Source organism: Perissodus microlepis, chromosome 5 (assembly GCF_051167445.1).
Source record: "Perissodus microlepis isolate ML-2025 ecotype Zambia chromosome 5, ASM5116744v1, whole genome shotgun sequence".
Classification (NCBI taxonomy): Eukaryota; Metazoa; Chordata; class Actinopteri; order Cichliformes; family Cichlidae; genus Perissodus; species Perissodus microlepis.
This window is the reverse complement of record NC_140465.1, coordinates 21,508,062-21,528,755: the sequence shown is the minus strand read 5'-3', so window position 1 is coordinate 21,528,755 and position 20,694 is coordinate 21,508,062. Positions and strand designations below refer to the sequence as shown.

The 20,694-nt window shown below is 40.1% G+C and overlaps 3 protein-coding genes across 6 annotated transcripts in view; 1 reads left to right on the top strand and 2 right to left on the bottom strand.

Annotated features, from left to right (window-relative positions):
* foxj3 (forkhead box J3) overlaps positions 1 to 6,659 on the bottom strand; it is a 91,499-nt gene extending 84,840 nt beyond the window's left edge. For 2 of the 3 annotated variants that reach the window (XM_084928758.1, XM_084928759.1), the window contains exon 1: positions 6,290 to 6,652. The gene's annotated coding sequence lies outside the window, so the exon portion shown is untranslated. Of the gene's footprint in view, positions 1 to 6,289 lie in introns of all 3 variants that reach the window. The other variant, XM_084928760.1, reaches the window with a different exon arrangement.
* A 3,582-nt stretch (positions 6,660 to 10,241) lies between these two features.
* On the top strand, positions 10,242 to 13,927 carry ppcs (phosphopantothenoylcysteine synthetase). Of its 2 annotated transcripts, none has more exons than XM_084928756.1 (4): positions 10,242 to 10,344; positions 11,724 to 12,258; positions 12,342 to 12,445; positions 13,369 to 13,927. In XM_084928756.1, exons 2-4 carry the CDS (start codon positions 11,727 to 11,729, stop codon positions 13,693 to 13,695), a joined length of 963 nt encoding a protein of 320 aa, XP_084784882.1. In that variant the 5' UTR covers positions 10,242 to 10,344; positions 11,724 to 11,726; the 3' UTR covers positions 13,696 to 13,927. The 2 variants fall into 2 exon arrangements, with proteins under 2 accessions (XP_084784882.1, XP_084784883.1); XM_084928757.1 differs by having other exon boundaries at positions 10,243 to 10,310.
* A 2-nt stretch (positions 13,928 to 13,929) lies between these two features.
* Positions 13,930 to 19,855, bottom strand: utp3 (UTP3 small subunit processome component). Its single transcript, XM_084928755.1, has 16 exons — positions 19,664 to 19,855; positions 19,298 to 19,385; positions 18,791 to 18,847; positions 18,641 to 18,697; positions 18,434 to 18,548; positions 18,283 to 18,351; positions 18,070 to 18,191; positions 17,836 to 17,988; positions 17,664 to 17,735; positions 16,971 to 17,011; positions 16,795 to 16,891; positions 16,033 to 16,170; positions 15,717 to 15,853; positions 15,171 to 15,234; positions 14,333 to 14,440; positions 13,930 to 14,195 (listed from the first exon to the last, which is right to left on the bottom strand). The coding sequence occupies exons 1-16, from the start codon at positions 19,678 to 19,680 to the stop codon at positions 14,106 to 14,108; spliced, it is 1,425 nt and encodes a 474-aa protein (XP_084784881.1). The 5' UTR covers positions 19,681 to 19,855; the 3' UTR covers positions 13,930 to 14,105.
* Positions 19,856 to 20,694: the final 839 nt, after the last annotated feature.

The window sequence follows — 20,694 nt, the reverse complement described above, 5'->3', positions numbered from 1 at the left end:
CAAACCCACCACCGTCTTTCGCTACTCAGGTTAAACATATATAAGTCACTTAGGAACAAATAAAATACTAAAAAAAGCCAAACAATAACATTTTTAAGTTATCTGAGTAAATCGGTTTGGCTGAGATTAAAGTTAATAGTTTTTACACAGCTGAATAAACGTCAAGCAGACAACTGATTATCAGAAGTGTGAGATGCTCGAGAATATACTCCGGTGTCCCGTTATATTTTAAATAGCAAGGAGTTTATTAAACTTCACCGAAACAATCTGCAAATTTCATTATAATTTAATAAGCTATCATTTTGGTTAGCACATACCTTAAACACTTAAAGCTGTAAGCTAATGATAGTTATATAAGAGCAGACGCATGCTGGTGCAATAAGCTGTACGTCCAATGGATGCATGATCTGATTAGTCGACTAATCGCAAAAATAATCAGTGACTAGTCGACTATCAAAATAATCGTTTGTGGCACCCCTAGTATGGATCAAAGTGATGTGGTAAGCCCTCACCATTCAGCTTCACCAATCTGCCTTAGGATTGTGGACCAAAATTAAAACTGACCTTCTCCGACTTTGCCTTTTGGAGTCTGCAGACTGATGTTCAACCAAATGACAATTCTTTTTTTCCCCTACCGTAACTACATTGCAACAGCATTAACACAATCATGCTATAAAGGCAATAAACCTAGGAGGCCAGACAGAATTGCAACTTGCAGTGCATGCTTCCTTTTCAGACACTAATTCCGCTGTAGTAGACAAGCAAGTGGCATCCACATGAGAGATTATCCAACCGCACACTGCTGACCTTTTTTTTTAGCAAGTGAATTCACCTTGGCTGTAAATTTGTACATCTTAAGTGGTTTATGTATGCTTGTACCTGTGAACCAGCTGCTGCATCTCACAGCACAGAGATTATCATATTCAATCAAGTCTGGTTTATGTTACGCTCTCCATGTATTATTGCTATGCTATCACCTATAAATTGCCATGTCATGCATGCAGTCCACAGGCGGGAGCTGGACGTAAAATCTGGGAATATCGTGTTATTAAAGTGTCATTTCATGAAGAGACCTTAGTGCAGCAGTTATTGTCGCCATTCGTATGATATGTCATAAATGAAAGTTCTGTGGCGACTGGTATGTAGGAAAAGCTGCATTGTTTAGTCAGCTGTAAGTGTTACCGTATTAAGTTTAAAAATTTCCCTGTTCTCTAGGAATGCTGCCTAAAAATTGGATTTTATTTCTGCCACGCGAGCCAAAGTAATGATTAAAACAGATACCAAATACTAGGATGAAAGCTCCACTCTTATTACTTAAGCTGCGTCGGCTTAGCGAGCTCTCCTTCCTGCACAAAGCGCGAAGGTCTCCTAAGAGTGTGAATCATATATCAACTCCTTCTACTAAGCAACCAGCCAAAAGGAAAAAAAAAAGCCTACACTGATACCGAGGGCCTATTAAAACTCAAGGACAAAGCAAACAATATGATGAATTATTAAATCTGTCAAGGAACTGAAAACTGAGGCCCATTTTATTCGTTTAGGATTTGGGTCTTCATTAGCACTCATGTAAGTAAAATCTTACACGACACAGCTACTGCACACACACCATGCATTTACTCAGAAACACTTTTGTTTCCACGTCATTATGACTTGCAGGGCCCAATTTCCTTTGCACATCTACTACAGTAAAACCATCTAACCATCATTTTCGTAACACTTTTGGTCACGCACCTCTGCTTAAACCCAATGCAAAGATAAGATCAAGTTACACATTTATAGTAAAATTGCCACAAAATTTAAAAAAAAATATATATATATATCCTTCTTGCTACCACAAGGCTGTAATGACTCACCGAAACCGCCATGCAATACAAGAGCCGCCAAACCCCCCTCCTCTCCCCTCCGCCCCTACCCCACCCATTTCTTCTCCACTTTCTAAACTTACCCGGCAAGCTCTAGTGTGGGTAGTTACTGTAGTTCCCCTTGCAAAGAGACCGTCCCGATTAGTCAGACAGACATAAATCGATAAACACTTTTAGATAAAACATGCATCTGAGCAAATGTACTGATAATATGAGCCAAAGAGCCAGCTGAATTAAATATCCCATGACTCCCTCACCAATTCACATCTACGCCCAACTCCAATCCAGGACGTGAATTGGCACATACAAGACTAGTTCACTAACAAATTCACCTCAATAGATGAGGAGGAGGTAGGATGAGGAGAACTAGACAGTGGATTGCTGGATGAATAAAAAATGAAAAGTGTAGTGCTTCAGCAAATTCATTCTCTCCATCCCGTGAGGAGGGTGGGGGTGACGGAGGAGGAGGAGAGGCTCGTTTGAAAACCGAACCAGCGCTGCATTCCCACATCCACCCGTATCCAGCGAGGGGCTCTTTAAAAATTCATTAATTTACAGCAAAAATAGATTAAAGCACCCAGCTGAGCAAAACCCAAAATTTGGCTCCTGAATAACATTAATGATAAAACATTTCCCTCAAGCCCAGGGGGTTTTGCCTGAAGAAACATTGCTGGCTTTTTTCACCTTACAGCACCTTGAGAATAATTTATTTTCAATCATTACTAAAATAATGCATTTCTAATTGTCATTTTTAATTATGCTTTTCTTCAAATGGAGAAAAAAAAAAAAAAGAAAAGCGCTGAGCAAAAACCTGCAAAAACTAATTAAAATCCATCCAAGGATATGCCATTCCCATGATGGCATGGCAATGCCATTCTATTCACCATTTGATATCTCAGCTACAGAGACTCAATGACAGCTGCTCCAGGCCCCAAAAATGCCTAGAACTGCAGTTACTGTAATTGCTCTGGCCAGCACTAAATGAGGTTCACTTAAGTGCAATTATCCCCCTCTGATCTCTCACATAAAGAGACTTCTTTAACATGGAGAAGTGGGCTCACACAATGTGACTGCAAACAAGATTCAAATTGGAATCAGGGAGGCATTTCCAGCAGATGAATGGCTTCATAGCTCATCGGCATTCTAGTGATGCACGGCTTTGCTAATGAAGACTGAGCCAGTCTCTTCTCACCAAACACGGCTTCCATGAGAGCGAAACATCCAACGCCGGATATAAGCAGGGTACAGGGAGAATTTTTCAAACAAAAAAAAACAAACCCCAAAAACTGTCCAGTCAGTGTGCCTGAGCCTGGTCTCCATGCAGAGCAAACAGCTGTTGAAATGAGAAGGAAGATCCTGTTTTTTCGCTCATCCAAGGAGAAAAACACGCTGAAGGACAAGATGATGGGCGATGAAGTGAGGAGGGAAGAAAAAAAAAAAAGACCTAAAATAACTTCACATTCCAGAGCAGAGAGAGAAAGACTGAAACAAGCCCACTTTGGATTCAGACCAAAACTAAGTCATTGTAAAAAATACTAAACAGAGCCCTCTGACCCAAAGCATCAGCAGTCCTCATGAATAAATTGCCATCTGCCAATCGCATAACACAAAAGGTTTTCAGCCTGAGGGGGAAGATGTGACCGTCTAATAGGGGTTGCAACAGAGGGTACCTGTTGGGTGCTGTCCAACTACACAGGGCGGTGGGGGGGCTGTGATGGGCCTTCATGTTGCCACAGGCTCAACTAGCACCAGGAGTCTGATAACTGCACCTCACGGATGGCCATTTGAATAATCACTTCAACAAGGGGAGAAATTAAAAAGCCTCTCAGTGAGACCGGCTAGGCACAGGGCCACATACTGAATACCAAATGAGCTCATATTCAAAAAAGTAAAAAGCTGTTCTGAATTCACAGTACAATACTGGCTTTCTGACCCCTGACATACATCAAAATTATCCCAATATCATGTCATTATTCTATTTAGTCTATTAAATTATACACCTCCAAGCATAACAGTACCTGTGATGCAATATTTTACATTTATGTTCCTTGTCTTCTGCACATGCCAACAAATTAATTTTTCTTCAGAGATGGTAGATAAATGTTATTGTCATCTCTCTCTCTCTCTCTCTCTCTCTCTCTCTCTCTCTCACACACACACAGAACATTAGAACACCTTGATGATGTAGGTGTTTGGTTTTTTTAAACCATTAAGCAGGATACTTCAAAAACCACAGTAGGTCAAAACTACAGATGAACCTGAATCTCATCCTCCCATGCACATTTAAAAATGGTTACGTGTGTAATGTGCTTTGCACTTTCTTCTCAAATAGTCAATCAATTTATCAAAGATGAACAACTGTTTTCTTTCTTTTTACTATGACAAATAAAATCCCAAACCAGGCTCCGTTTGATATCAAATTGTAAACTAAGTCCACTCACTAAGCCATAATACAAATGAAGGAACCTCCAAGTCTGAGCCTGCCCAGCATTTTCAGCTTTAAACAGAAATGAACAAGAGCATTGCTTACAGACTAAAAGGAATTAAATGGATGTTACAGCAGTGCTTTAGGGAGAGACTTTTAGGTGTGTGTGTGTGTGTGTGTGTGTGTCTGTGTCTGTGTGTGTGTGTGTCTGTGTGTGTGTGTGTTGTAATGTATACTTTTGCAGCAGCCTTTAAAAAGCATGCATTAGCCGTACTTCAAGTCAGATAAAAAACTACAAATATTACCAGTGTCACACAGCCCGGTGACAGATCTTGCTTATAAAAACAGCAGTGTTTATAAAAAGGCGACTTTAGTGAATTGCATCAAGCACCAAAAAACACATAGCAAACTTAAGACTTTTCACACATCTTGTTTGGTGTCACTTCTTGAAACTCGAATGATAAAAATGACGGGGTGAGCATGCATGCTCATTTCCCCACAGTACGCCTAATGGAACCACTGTGGCTCTAGTGACCTGGATGGAACGACTTCAAACACCATGCACACTTAAACACTATGTGTCTTCTACAGCTGCACGCACAGATAGCCTCGATCCAGACAGCTCTGTGGGCCTGCTATTTAAAGGATGGGTGATTAAGAAGCAAACCAGGTCTGACCTTTGATTGTGGGTGCTGACTAACGCTATGGGCATTTTGTTAGTTGAAGCATAAGGTCTGGCATGGTTGGGATGTTAGGGGGGGATTTATTACGCTTGGATTTAGTCATAAATTTAACCTTTTTTCGCCGGCTTTATGGCAAATTTAATTGAGAGTATATGATGATTAGCTCGTTGCAAGCCCATCTCTGCAATAGCATACTGAATCCGTTGATAAAGCCTGCACGAGTTGACAGCAGGGCAAATTAAGAGTTCAGTCATCCATCTTTTAATAAAGGAAGTCGGGATAAAAAGGGAAGAGCGCCGTTTTTGTACACAACTGCACGCAAATGTCGCAGCTGTTTTGTTTTGGTTTTGTGTGTGTATGCCTTATTCTCACTACTAGAAAAAACATAAGAGATAAGAAAAAGCATGCCCCGAGAAATCTTGCACAAATGACCAAAGAGTTAACCGCAATACCCGCCTGTGCCGTCTCAGGACAATGCACAGCGGCACAGAGGCAGACTGGAGATCAAAATCAGCGGCGTAAAATGCACCTGAAACACGCTTTGCACTTGTTGATTGCCCAGCCTCATGACAATTCTTCGCCCTTCTCGCACAGGTCGACTAGATTTTTGAGGGGGTCCCCCCCATCTTTTTCATGCTAGGGTCATTATTTTTCCTGCAGGAATTTATAACCTCGCCCGAGAAGCAGACGATTGACAGACGAGAAAACACACTGCAACAGCTGTGAGTCAAATACCGTCAGAGCACGCAGGAAAGCCAAATGACACTGGGCTCATGCACACACTCACTCCATGCTGGACACACATCGTCTCACATACCAAACAGCTAGCTTAACGATAGCTGTGGAGGGCTGGGGTAGGTCATTATACAGCCACCTAAAGCGAGGAAAAGCACAAGCATACACACAAACACACCTAGCCCTGGCCCTGGAGAAAGCGCCCACAACACTCTGCTAAAGTTAGCTGGCTACCAAAACTGGCTAGCTAGCTGTCAAAGTTGCCCTGTCAGTTGTCACCGGTTGCACGGCGGTGTTAGCAGGCTAACGCAAGAGCTGTCAACTTGGAGAGTTGCAGCAGCACGGCCGGGGTGTACTAACACTGACCACGGGGGAAACACTGACTGGCTCCCTGAGCAGAAGAAGAAGGGGAAAAAAAAAAACAGGAGTCCCCCCTCACGCCTCAGCACAGCGAGTGGAGAACCGTGTGTCAGGGCCTGTTCACTGGGCGCAATCCCCACAACTTCAGTGCAGCTCACTTCCCCGTTAAAGTCGTCCATTTCGTGGGCCTTAGTTCAACTTCCATGCCCGTGTAGCTCACTTACTCAGGGTGAAAGCTGCTGTGACGGTGGCTCTCTGTAATCCTCACGGTAGTTTTCAGAGTAACTGTCTCCCCCTTCCTTCACCTCCTCTTCTTCGGATAGCGGGTTGCCCTCCCCCCTCGGGGATGTCCTGCGCTCCTGACGCTATCGTCCTGTGTGAAGAGCCGCTGTGACCGTGGCTTCGCCGGTGTGCCTGCGGTGCCGTGGCGTCCCTCTTCAGCTTCTCTCCGCCTTCACCCGTTCGCCTTTCTTTCGGCGGCCGAGCCAACATCCGGGACTCTCCCCTCTTTGGGTTAAGTGCCCGGAACTACTTTCACATAGACAGCTCACATGAAGGTTTCTTTTTTCTCTCTCTCTCTGTCTTTCACCACCCCTGCCGCCACAGAAACTAGCGCGCGGTTAAATGCACACGCCCGCAGTGGAAAAAGCACCCGCACACACGAAAGCACTTCAATCAATAAAAATGATCCGTGATATCTGCTTTATTTATTGCGCACTGGGTGTAAATGTAGCTCAAGGTGCGCAGAAAAATAGAGGCAACATCACAGAATAAAAGCAGGAGGCGCGGGGGGGGTAGTTGAATACAGTCCACATGGTCTAATAAGTCACCTTTTTTTTAATAAAAGGTGTGTAAGTTTTAACCAGTGGCTTTATTTATACTTATTCAAAGGTTAAATCATTTAGTAAAACTGTAGCCTACTTACAAGCTCTAACAGGTTTCCAGGTCTATTAAATGGGTGTATGCTGCTTTCATTGTAATAAGTGGGTTATAAATTGTGGCAGCCATCAAGTCTGCAGATAGCTCACACGTTAATAAGATGTTAATAAAGGGTAAAATCCCTAGAAAATAATTAAAAAAATATCTCTAAATCAATACAAACCTCATGCAGCATGCATTTTTTTCTTTAAGTTGCTCTGATTATTGATTATTAACTGCTGAAACTGCAATAAGTTACTACTTGCAAAAACTTGTATGAAGCATGCCTTTTTAGGAAGTGATACCCACAGGAAATGTAGATCAAAGATCGGATGAAAGAGTTTAATTAAAATGTGCATCTTTTAAGGAGTAGGTGTTTCAGAGAAATGAAATAGACAGTGATAAAAGACAAGCATTAGTGTTTTGAAACAGCACGATACAGGATCATCTCCATACAAAGGTGCACAGTTTTAGCTCAGGACCACAGTTGGGGGAAAAAGGACCTAAAAATAACAGGCTGGTGTTTCTAAACTTAACCCTGTACTGAATCAACCTTTACTGCAGGAGCATGTGCACACATGTAAGTGGTCCGAGCCTATGTAAATATAGCGAGCTTAAAAACTATTTAAAATGTCCATTGCACAATGTAAACTGCACCATAAATTCACAGAGCAAAAAAAAAAAAAAAAAAAATTGCCAGCAATAACATGACACTAATGGGCTCAGTGACCTCAATGCCCGCAATCACTTCAAAGCAGTTGTAAGCAGTATTATAACAACGGAAGGAAAAGTTTATCGTGGCATCGCCTTAATTTTCATTCATGCTTCTTCTGGGCTTTTTATATGGGATAATTTAAGAAACTGGAAGTGTGTGATAGAGGTGTGGTTGTTGTATGTGAGGAATTTGGTTGCCTTTTTTGAATTGTTCTGTCAGTTCTTCTGCCAAAGTGTTGCAATCATTTAATTAGTGTGAAGGTTTTATGCTCACTAATATCTGGATGTCCTTTAACCCCACTCATAAAGCTCGACCTTCAACGCGGAGGCTTGCAGAGGCCATCAAAAGAGAAATATCAGCATGGCATCTTTAGTGCAAAACAGTGATCCTGAAAAAATACAAGCAATCACTACATCGATTTATGTTTTTTCCAGCTATTTTTATTATTAATACTTTATTTAGAATTTTCCATGTCACTTATTTTCACCTAAGCTACAACATATATTTTTATTACTTAGTTATTATCATTATTATAATTAATAGTTATTTTATTAGTTATGCAAACAGATATCATATTGTTCTGATATCTAGTAAAAAAAAGTTATTTAGCTTTTACAAATGTGCATCGCATGCGCTTAAACTGGAAGGGAAAACAATGCAATTAAGTACGCACGTGAAGGTAGCAGCCGAAGTGGTGTAACTGTCCTTCCAACGGTGCAGCAGCGTCACCTGCCGGTCGATTGCGGAACTGCCGCCAATAAATCCTAAAAATATGGAACAAGACAATTGATAAACGATTAAAGTCTTAAAATAAAAGGTTTGTAGGTATACTGGCTCAGCCTGCCCTCTTCTAGCTTATGATGTGCCACTTTAGGCTGAAATAAAAAGTTTATGGTGAATAAAACTTATATATCCCAAAATAGTTTTCACACTGACCAAGCAGTTGATTTTTGTGAGTTGTTATTGGTTAGTTTCTCAGATGATTTCTTTAGTTTTTGAAAATCACAAATCCTGAAAATGGACTTTCCTTAGCTACATCTTTTTGTATATATGTATATATTTTGTGTGCGTGCGCGTATACATGTATATATATATATATATATATATATATATATATATATATATATATATATATATAGAGAGAGAGAGAGAGAGAGAGAGAGAGAGAGAGAGACTTTATTGAAACTACAACTGAAATTGTTGTGTTACAGCAGCATGATAAAGAAAAAAAATAGTACAGTCCATGATAAACAACAAATAAACAACACAGATTTTAAAAAGTGCCACGGGCACCTGGTAAGGGCCTTACACTATGAGATGGTGTCATAACAGTAACAACAACAACAAAGAAAAAAGGAGATCAGATAATAACAAAATTGTTAACTTAATTAAAAATAAGAATTTATACAACTCTCCTGTCACGTTTACATAAAATATTACATAAAAACTGTGCATTACACCTTTAACCCTTACATACTGTTCAGATCAAATTTGGATAGCAGTAAAAATAAAAATTTGAAATGAAAGTGACACAAACAATAAACCACAAAAATATTGAAATACTGTCTGTGTTCCCATCACAATTGCCCCAATTCCCACAGAGACAGACTGTCGAGTCTTTGAAACAGTGAAATAGGACGCACTTAAGGAGCAGAGTTTAGAGGACACAAGATCTGCACAGTCAGCTGGAATGCAATGAAACAATCTAAACCTAAACTAATTAAAACACATTTACTCTAAGATAAATGAGATTAAACTAGTTCTAAGCTAAGAGATTGAAAGAGGGCTTGGAAGGATCATATTGTAATGCACTTACATTTCTACAGGTCTGTTCTAGTTTTACTAGCTGCTCAGTAAGTGCTTTATTTATTAAAAAAAGAAACACTTTCACAAAAGCAGACTTTTCCCTTAAACTATAAAAACATAACTTTTGCCTAAAATTAAAAATAACAATAAAAATGTTCAGATTGTCATATTTCTAATCCACTTGTTTTTGGTTTGGATTATTATTAATATTCATCTTAATCTCAGATTTAAACACAAATGACATGTACAAGACACATCTATGAAATAAAACATATATTTTGTACATATATATATATATATATATATATATTGAATTTTAAAAAACTAATTTTTCTCCTCCCCGAAAAGCTTGTATTTAAATCTTTTTCAAAACTTACCAGAAATTAGATGTACAAACGCGCACCAACATCCAAAGAAAAGGATCTTTCAATGATGCTGTTGCTTGTCAAACTAGTCGCACACAAAGTTCAATTCAACATTTTGTCTTTGCTCGTCGACTGTATCTGCTGATTCAGTGGGACAGTCCAGTGCAAAAAGATCCCCTTTTTGAGAGAAATTCCCCTTGTCCTCTCCGTTGATGCTCGGGTTTTATAAAGTTTGACACTTCAAGCAGGAGGGAAAAATAATTGACGCACTGCTGACTCAAAAGCAGACTACCATTTCTTTGTTTAATACCGCAAATGGCCGCTAGGGGAGCTGGAGGCGTTGTGCTGTATTTATAAAAACCAAAGAGTTGGCCTTCAGGAAGTGCACAAGTTGTTTGGAGGTATCCGAATACCAAAGTGGGGTGTTTTGAAGTTTTGTCTGTGAGTCTGAGACGTCGTTTACGTTTTATATAAGGTATTACCGCAGTTGCAAGTAACCTACAAACAGCATGTAGCGCTATGTCGTGTCGCCTTTCTTATTACTGAACATTAAGTAGCCAAAGAAAGTGTCCACCTTCTACTTTGACAGCGTGTTTACTGTCGCGTGTCATTTAACCGCAAACAGGCGTGTATCACGTCAGTGTTGTGCTGTGAAGTTCACCCATGATGCGAGAATATGCATTAATGTAAACGTAGCCTGTTATTCGACCTATAAACGAATCAGTGAACAAAGCGAGGATTTTCAGGGAGGTGTGGGTTTATTTCTTCATATTCTTCTTCTCATTAGTCAGCTGTAACATTTGGAAACCACAGGCTATGGGACAAACAGCTATAGATACAAACATAGGTAAGACATAATATCAGAAATACCACAATATAAAAACAGACTGTAAAAAAGTGGACAGTTTAAGTTATTGCACCTATATGTTTAAACACTTTTGGCACTTTGCTAGAGAAACTAAGCAGAGCTCTTTGAGGGACAGAGGCCTATACAGTCAGGACAAGTAGATGATTAGTGTTCGTTGAACCCGTATAAATGTTAAATGACGACAACATTTTAAGATCTAGCCCCCCTGGTGACCTTGAATTTGATAAGCAGAAGTGGGTGGATGGATGCATGGGCCTAATAAAGTACCTAATAAAGTGTGAATTCAGTTTACTTTATGCTTATGTATTGCACGTTTTGTTTTTTTTTTCTTAAATTTTATGTAAATATACAACGATCATAGCCAACCAGCACACCATTAATTCTTGTTACCGTCAGGTAGACGTTACAGGAGGATGGCTGCACGTACATTTACAGTGCTTAATAAATTCAGCAGATCATCACCCAGAGTAATGCTTATGCTACACTGGCCTAAATTTAAAGTATTGGCAATTACCACAATTATTTTTTATCTTTCTGTAATGATTAACCCACCAGTATGCACAAGTCCTTTAATCAAAATGATATTTATAATACTATAATACAATAATACAATTATTATTTTTATCCATGAATTTTCAAATGCACTGTTTTACAAAAAAAGAGAAAAAAATAGTGAAGCACAGAATTAACAGTCTTCATTAACTGTCATTTTCTAAATACTGAACGGGAAAATGTAGTTTTTGTGGTTAAATGTCACACTTTGGGTGTAAAATTATCAGCATTATTTTAATATTGTTCCAGTCAGCTTTATTAAAGTAGGCCCAGTGTGATTTATAACTGTACATCCATAAATTTGTGACCTGCAGAAACCAACAGCGAGGTAATCTGATACTGAAATGTCCCACTTTGAAAACAGACCTGTCACTGGAGACTGTTGAATCACATTAGGCATCACTTAAAGATGCCTCCTTCTTCTCTCTTGTCAGGTGATGGCTGAACCCAGAATATCATCTATTGATGGGAAGTTAGCAGAAGAATTTGCTGTTCCCTCCCATGTGGAGGAGGTCAAAGAGAAGATGGCTGCTTTTGCCAGCTTTCATGCAGAAGCAGGCCGAAAGGTGGTTCTCATCACTTCAGGAGGCACCAAGGTTCCCCTGGAGTCCCGCACTGTTCGCTTCCTCGATAACTTCAGCAGCGGCAGGCGAGGAGCCTCCTCTGCAGAGTATTTCATAGACTCTGGTTATGCAGTCATTTTCCTACACAGGCATCGCTCACTCTACCCCTACACACGGATGTTTTTAACCATCAACATGCTGGACGCTCTGGAGTTTCAAGGTGGAGGAGCGCCTGGTAATACTGGTGAAGTGGTGGTTAATCAGCAGGTGCTGCCGAACATTGCCAAAGTACTGAAGAGATACGAGGAGGTGAAAAAAAGCAGACTTCTTCTGCCTATCGAGTTCAGCACTCTGTCAGAGTATCTGCACCTACTCAAAGCAGCAGCGCAGGCTCTCAGCAAAATAGGTAACAGCAGGTTAAAGGCCTGAGCTGTGGCTTTGTCTAACATATGTTCAAAACATCTTCACAAGTGTTTGTTCTGCCCTTAGGATCAAAGGCTATGTTTTACTTGGCTGCAGCAGTGTCTGATTTCTACATCCCAGCATCTGAGATGCCTGAACACAAAATCCAGTCTTCCAACGGACCTCTTCAGGTGAGGGTGGGGGGAAATGGTGTTATTGGTCTGCTTTTTATTCACCACTTCAGTTCGGAGGTGTGTAAAAGGAAGCATGAGATGTGAGTACGAAGGTGGTTCACTTCTTACGGGGGAATATTGCCATGGTAACATATGCTGCTAACCTAATGATAATTAGAGAGTCACCGTTCCTGGAAGATCCCCAGACCTCTGTGCACGGATACCACAGTGTCTTTGTGTCTGATGAGCATCAGTAAGAAATACAGATACTTGGATGAAGCTTTATTTTTTCCTGTTGGTTGCAAATAATTTTACTTTTATTGTTATATAAGCATCAATATATGGTCCTAAAACAGAGCACTAATTTGTACTTACAGCTAGGGAATAAACTCCAGGCTGTGAACCCTTAAGCTTGCGGTCCCCAACCCCCGGGGCACGGTCCGTGAGTCGTTTGGTACCGGGCCCCGAGAGTCGAAGCTTGGGTGTGAAATTTGTAGTTTCCCTGGGTTTTTTTACCGTGTTGTAGTTGTGTGTCTTATTTTGAAAGAAATATTTATACATTACCATAGCGACCAGAGAGCAAGATATTACTCTTAATGTTGTTGGAGCATTTCAGGAGGACGCTGCTAATAAAGTTCCACAATTACACAGTTAATTTGCGTTTATTATATTTAGAAAATACCACAGTTTTTGTCTTGGTCATATAATTTTATTTTGTTGTATTTATCCGTGACACCTTAAAGGCCGGTCTGTGAAAACATGGTCTGACATTAAACCGGTCCGTGGAGCAAAACAGGTTGGGAACTGCTGCGTCAAACAGCTGCACATACTTTCAATTCAGCAGTTGTTATTGTTGCTCCTCTCAGTTGCTGAATTACATCTTCCTGTGTGTATGCCTCTTTAGTCTTGCCAGTAATTACAATATTTCTTCTGCCCTTCAGCTGAGCATGAAAATGGTCCCCAAGATATTGTCCCCACTGGTGAAAGAATGGGCACCTCAGGCATTTGTCATATCCTTTAAACTCGAGACGGATGCGTCGATCCTGCTGGACAAAGCTCGACGAGCTCTGGATACCTACAGGCACCAAGCAGTGGTGGCCAACGTACTGGACTCTAGGCGGGGTTATGTGGTGGTGGTGACCCCTGAGACTCAGGCTGAGCTAATCCTCACTGAGGAGGATGTGAAGAATGAGGTGGAGATAGAAGAGAGGATAGTCAGCAACTTGACGTTGGCGCATGACAACTTCATAACTCAACAAGTGGCTTGATAGAACATATCTGCATGTCTGAGCAGCTTTAAGTTGTGTCTGTATTCTTACGTGATCCACATTGGGCTGCAATTCATACCTGCCTGTTCTGCTGGCAAGTTACTGTATATTCAGTATGCTCTACTGTTGCAAAACCTTAGCGACAACTGTAAGTCACATCTTCCTTGTTTGTTGTGTGTGTTCTAAGAATGAACCTTGAAGCATTAAACGCAGTCTCTGTAGAGGGACAATATCCAGGTTTTAAAATGTTTATTCACACTTTCTAGTAATCAGAAAAGCAGTTTCAAGTTTTAAAACAATGACAATATTTTCTTTCCTGCAAGGTTCTCCAATAATAAACATTTAAAATCACAGTCCACTGGTACTGGTTCAATCTCACTGCCACATTTGGCAGCATATTCTGGACTCGGTTACTTGAGTTTGACACTCTTCTTGACACCAGCACGAATACCAGATAGCTCTCCGCTGTATCTCATCTCTTCGTGACGAACCTCTCGGACCTGGCGAAACGATAAGCAGCAATTTTAAAACGCATCGCAGAAATGTGTGTCACAATCCAGCACATCCTCTTTAAGAGTCTTCAGACAATCCCTGAAATCCTTGCTCAACGATGTAATAAAACATGTTGAATACAGACCTGTCCCTTTCTGCGGATTTTAGCCCGTCTGAACTTCTCTCTGTGCTTGACTCGGGGATTACGGTCAATTTTCTTCCTTTTCGGCGTGAGCCCCTTGTTCTTGGCCATCTGTGGAATTGTTAGACAAACATAATTAATACAATTCAGAAATCAGTGTCACACACTGGATCTAGAAAACTTGAAGGAGGAGAATCCAGAGATGTAAACAAGCAATGCTATGGAGAACACTTTAAAGCTTGCACTTACGTACTTTTAAAGGATAATTAAGCTGAATTTTGCAAACACGCTCTCTGAAGCTGTAGCAAAACAACTCGATATGCACACTACAATCCATCTTCTTGAATTAGAGCTAGATAAAATCTTTAGTGTACTACTGCGAGTGCCCAGCAGATGGCACTCAATCACGTTTATTAACACCAGTACTTCCAAAAGTGTATTTTAGACTCCATTCTCCAACAACAGTAATAGCAAATAAATGACTACTTCAAGAAGTTAAGTTGTTCATTTTTAACATTTTCAGTTATTTAATTTGGTCGAAATTATTAATCTGTTATCCAACTACAATCCTTTGTATATTTATCAATTACATATACAATATAGACATGATTTTATTTATTTATTTATTTAAATACCTAGAGGTCAAAATGAGTCAGCATACAAAGACATATGCTTGTGTAACACTAAAAACAAATTTATCCATAGTTATAAAATGTAATGCTTGAATAATTATTAAACAAGCTGTGGCATATGCTACAGTTATCAGTGGGCTCCATCCATTCAATTTCTGCTGTAAGTACTCATGTTTCGTGCAAATACATGACTGTGTATCACTCAGTACCTGGTAAGTGATTCCTCTCTTTGCATTTGGATCCAATTCTTTCTCTTCTTCATTCTCCTCCATCCTGTAACACAAAGATTTTCTTAATGTTTTACTCTCCTGGTTGATTTTACCTTATATAAATTTGATTCAGTACTACCAAAACATCCAATATGGCTCTTTTGGTGAATACTCTACCAGAGGCACAGTGTCATTTTGGCAACTGAACACCAGTCTGTCCTGTAACTGCTCTCTACATGTTTAGAGCCAAGCCACACATATTTCAGCTCCCCAATAATACTGGTGTTTAAATGGAACTGAACCACTCAGAGGGATGTAAGACTTTAGAGTGAGCAGAGCAGTTGGCAGTGTTTCTGGCTTCTGAAAAATTTCAGTGTATTTCCCAATACTATAGTATATCAAACGTGCTACATCGTGACATCTATTGCAACATGCAAGGCAGCACGGATTCCTGTTATTCTGACCCCAAATCCTCTGCATATCAAAGACACATCCCATGAGTACACTTCCTGTACTTTTACTGTAAGTTAAAAAGTGCATACTTACATTTCATCTTCTGGATTATTGCCCTTCCTCTTTAATTTTAACCGTTCCTCTGCCTCTTTGTAGAAGCGTAGAGCTTCTTCCTCATCCAGGTCAGAGTCTGACTCCTCCTCAGCCTCAGGCACAGCTTCTCCAGACTCCTGTATCCAGTGGGTGCGTGCACACATACACACACATTAGCAATCAATATAAAAGTTAAACGTTGGCACTAGGGGTCATCTGAGGATGCTCTTCATGTATATCAATGTTGTCGAAGAGTGTCCTCAGATAACCCCTGGTGCAGACGTAATATAGTAGTATATTCATGTTGTTCTCTTACCTTTTCCTTCCTGTTTGAAACTTTAGACTTCTTGCCTTCTGCTTGCTTGCTTCCTGCCTTATTTTTCTCTCCACCAGCTAGTAGCTGGCGAAACTCTGGAGCGAGCCGAGCATCTACTGCGCCTAGTTCATTGATGAGCTGCAGGCAGGCATCAGAGACTCAGTAAGACATTTTGCATTTTGTGGATTTTTGTGATCAGCTTTGTAGGATGTGTGTCAGGAGATATTTCATAATCGTGTGTCTCATGGTGCTGGTTTGGAGTGTCAATACAGTGAAATCACAAATAAAAGATGCCGACCAAAGTAACAAACACACAGTAAAAGATTTTGGTTTTTAGTTGCAACAAACAGCTACTATTTTAACCCCTGTGAACCTGACCTGCTGAGCCTGAAGTATCTCTCTGATGCTGTTTATTTAATTCAGATCAAAGTGCATATAAGCATGGATTACCTGCACATATTTACAAGAAGAGAGCTCCACTGATGATTCCCAACACCCGACTGACTGAACTGAGTTTAGCATTTCAAAGTTAATTAATTCAAAGTTCAGGGTTTGTTCTGAGTTTGCTAAACCTGCCTTTTGGGTTAAGCTCTAGGGCTCATAATCACACATCCTGCGACAATCCTCTTGGACTCATAACAGAGCCTACAAATGTTGAGCTTTCGCGTGCTTTTTTTTTTTTTTTTTATTAAAAGTACCAAATATAGGAGAAACTGCTCACCTTTTTTTGAGCATGGTCTAAACATCAGTGTGTGGACTTACATTTCTGTAGGTGAGCAGTCTTTCAATCACAGGGTGGTTGTGAGCAGGTATCCGCTTTGCTTTCAGCACCAAGTAGAAGCTGATGTTTGTGCAGTAACTGTGGCAGGAGAGAAACATCATTCAGTGACAGAGCGTGACAGTTTGTCGTGTGAGTCTACAATCCAATCACAACTTACTTGAGATAAAGTTGCTGCTTAGTCTTCAGGTAATTGGCACCCTTTAGGTAAAAAAACAAAACAAACAAAGAAAAAGAATAGGATGAAAGATGTTCAGATTCACATCGTTGATTTTCATTATATTGATGACATGTTCCTGTATACTCAAACACGTCTACACCAACTGTTTTGCATATACACAAGCAAAAAGTTGGTGGTTTGATTCCAGCCAGAGATATTTGGATGTGGATTTGCATGTGGACGCGTATCCGGTGTAAAAAATCTGAGCAGCTGAAAGTAGCTTACTTACGAATAAGGCTGTAAGCAGTGCACCACAAGTATGAGTATCTTCTCCTTTCATCATGATTAAAGGTGGGAAACACAGAGGAACTTACAATACAATCACAATTTGTTTCCCTAGATAATGGTGCAGATACAAGAAAGACACAGGCGTCATGGTGTTGACGCCTGTGTCCATCATTATTCATTAAATTCTGGCCACCTGATAAAGAAAGCCCAATGACAGTATAATTAAGCTCAGTTTTGATCTCTACTGGTCCCTTGAACGACTGCATGCTTCATTCTTACAGTTTGTCTGCTTTCTGGGGCAGAGAGAGTAATGTACGCAGCTTTTTGTGTGTTTTATCACAGGAAACGCCTGCGTATAGTGGCTGAAAGCAACACCATGAGAAAAATGTAGCCAAGTGTGCTCACCTTTCCTGCAGGGATCTTTCCCTCCTTAACCATTTGCATGAGAGGCTGAAGCTCATTCTTGAGCTCGTTAAGCTATACAAAGAAACAGGAATAAGTCACATCTATTGCACGTCACTTGAAAATTTAAAGGCTCTTTAAGTCTGAAGTTGTGTCCTTCCTATTTGTCTCTTACCTTTGCCTTGAAGTCCTGAATAAGCTCAAGCAGCTCTGGTGACTCCTTCTTCAAAAGCTTCATTTTTTCCTTCTGAGACATCTGCTTCAGGTCTTTCACAATCCTCTCTTCTTTTTCCACAGGCTTGCTTTCATCCTTCTCCACAGCAAATTCCTTCATTTAGGAAAAGACGTACAATTAGAATTAGACGTTTCTGTCAGCATGTCATTAGGCCTACGAGAGTGTGTTAAATACCTGAAAAAAGTTCAAATCATAATCCTCCTCGCTCAGATTTGCAGCTAAACGTTTTTGGATGTTTTTAGCCTCTTCTTCTTCTTCTTGTTCCTCAGCCTCCAACTCTTCTTGTGATTTCCCTTCTGTAATAACAGTGATCGAAATGTTGCATAATAAAAGATGATACAATCATCACACAATGCAATAATACGGCTTGAGATAAAAGGTTCTTACTTGAGGTCACATAATCTGAATCGTAGAACATTTTTTTCTTTCTGCCCCAGGCCATTTCATTAGGGAGCTCTGCAGCAGACAATGTAAACACAGTGAGACAGGCTCAAAATGAAAAGCATACGAACAAAAAAAAAAAAAAAAGTCAATTTACCATCCTCATTTCTCCCTTCTAAATCACTCTCCATATCTGTCCCCTCTTCCTCATTTTCTTCTTCCTCCCCTTCATCATCTTCCGACTCAGAAAGATCCAGGGGCATCACCTCCTCCTGTGAAATTTCGATAATCTCAGGTTTCTTCTCGGCTGTTCCTCTACATTTTTCACCTGCAGTTACTTTTAAACAAACACGTACGACATTACCTCATCGTCCACTTCCTCCCGGTCGCTCTCCATTTGAACACCTCGGGCGAGAAGTTTCTGCGGCAAAGACACCGGAGCACGAAGAAAGGTTACAGAACACAACTGTTGCACTGCACACCTACCATAGAACAAATAAAGAGGGGAACTTACTGCAATCTTCTCATCATGAAACTCATCAATCTTGTCTTTCGTGTATGTTGAGGATTTCTGAAAGAGAAAAGAGAACACACCACTGAGAATGAAAACAGTTCTATCAAAGTCACCATATGAGATCACGCTGGTCTTTATTTAGTTTATTCTTCACAGGTCACAAGGGTTTGGCTCAACGTAGATATTACCGCTTTGTTGGTTACAGAAAGCAGTTTAATCATACAATCAGGCAAGATTTCAGATCTTGTTTTTATTATTTGAAAGCTATAATTTGACCTCTCTTCTTTTCAAAATAATATTTTGTCCCCCTTAAAGTCACACCAACTACCCTCTAGTTTAGAAATCAGAGGACAATACCGACTTGGGTAAAGTGAGCAAAGGGCCACACAATGAGTAACTGTAACATAATGTGAAATCATGCTAAACTCCAAAGAAATCATTAAAACCTTATCCCCCACATCCATGCAAACTTCTGACTACAGCTGTATAAAACACTGCGTGTCTTACCTTATCAGGGACAGGCATGTCGTTGTAGGCTTCAGGGTCGTCTTCATCATAGACCTCATCCTTGTTTGGCCTCTGTGCGTGTTTTCCCCTGAACAGCAAAAGACAAATAACAAATAAAAACTCAAACTTCTGGTTAAACACCAGATTTATTTTTCCCGGGTTACTCCACACTTCACTAGCGCCAGCTCCCATCACAGCAGTGGAGTATAAATCATGCACCCGTATGCTTGTAAATTAAGACTAACAACTTATCGTTGTTTCTACAACACTGCACGCCAATTGTGACCACACGAAAACCCAGAAAAACAGAGCAGAGACGAGCTAACAAGACAAGCTAACACGTAGATACATCTTAGCCAAACTTACCGTTTTGCTCGAACCATGATGAACCAGCTTCACACACAGCGGACAATAAACCACGTCCGTGTGCGTATAAATTCAGATTAAAACTGAATATATCCACTTCAGTTAACTGCACACATCTGTTTTACTCACTGGATACCATGTGCCACAAGAAACGTCCCCTTCCTCTTCAGCTCAAACGGCAATCACAGAGGAAACTTACTGCCCCCTGCTGTCCTGGAGGATTTCTACAAACTGTGCGGAGAGTTATCTGATCATTCATCTGTACATCCATCCATCCATCCATCCATTCTTTCTTTCTTTCTTTCTTACAGTTATATTGGCGGTTGGCAAACAATTGCATCCATCCATTCACTTCCGCTTATCCTTTTTCAGGGTCGCGGGGGGCGCTGGAGCCTATCCCAGCTGTCATAGGGCGAGAGGCGGGGTACACCCTGGACAGGTCGCCAGTCTGTCGCAGGGACAACACACACATCTGTACATGTGTGTATTTATTCTTTGAAAAATTGGTCCCCAACATCGCATAATAAAATAATTTTAGCTGTTTTACAACTTTTTTTTTTTTTAACTTTACAAGCTTTATGAATTAAGATTAAGTAACTGAGCATGTATTTTTATACTTACAGCCACTTTCTGTTAATCTTACAGTAATGGATGTGAAGAAAAATGAAGTGATATGATTTATATGCAGCTTATTTGTTCTCAGAAAATTAAAATATACTTTCAAAACCACAATATCAACTTTTCTTGTGTCCTCTAACATAACTGTGGAAACATAATGAGCCTGTTTTATATGTATTTTCAATCACTGTGCCATTGTTTTCTACTCTCTCTTATTTACCATTAAAGTTAATTTAGAGACTTGGTAGAGTCTTATAATGACAAATGTTGACAATATTGAATTATCTGCAGCACGTCTTAATTGTAAGGTGCCAAACTCTTGAATTGTACAATAGGCTCTCCTGCACATAACTACCTGCATAAATTCATAATAGTCAGTATAGAAAGTCACATATATTTTAAGTTTTTAAGTA

Excerpts from the sequence above, each read along its gene's own strand:
- ppcs (XM_084928756.1), top strand. The coding sequence starts at position 11,727 with ATGGCTGAACCCAGAATATCATCTATTGATGGGAAGTTAGCAGAAGAA. Across the intron at positions 12,259-12,341 it reads GCAGGCTCTCAGCAAAATAG|GATCAAAGGCTATGTTTTAC; the intron begins GTAACAGCAGGT and ends TTCTGCCCTTAG. Across the intron at positions 12,446-13,368 it reads CTTCCAACGGACCTCTTCAG|CTGAGCATGAAAATGGTCCC; the intron begins GTGAGGGTGGGG and ends TCTGCCCTTCAG.
- utp3 (XM_084928755.1), bottom strand. Across the intron at positions 18,698-18,790 it reads TTCATGATGAGAAGATTGCA|AAACTTCTCGCCCGAGGTGT; the intron begins GTAAGTTCCCCT and ends TCTTTGCCGCAG. Across the intron at positions 15,854-16,032 it reads TTTCAAACAGGAAGGAAAAG|GAGTCTGGAGAAGCTGTGCC; the intron begins GTAAGAGAACAA and ends CACTGGATACAG.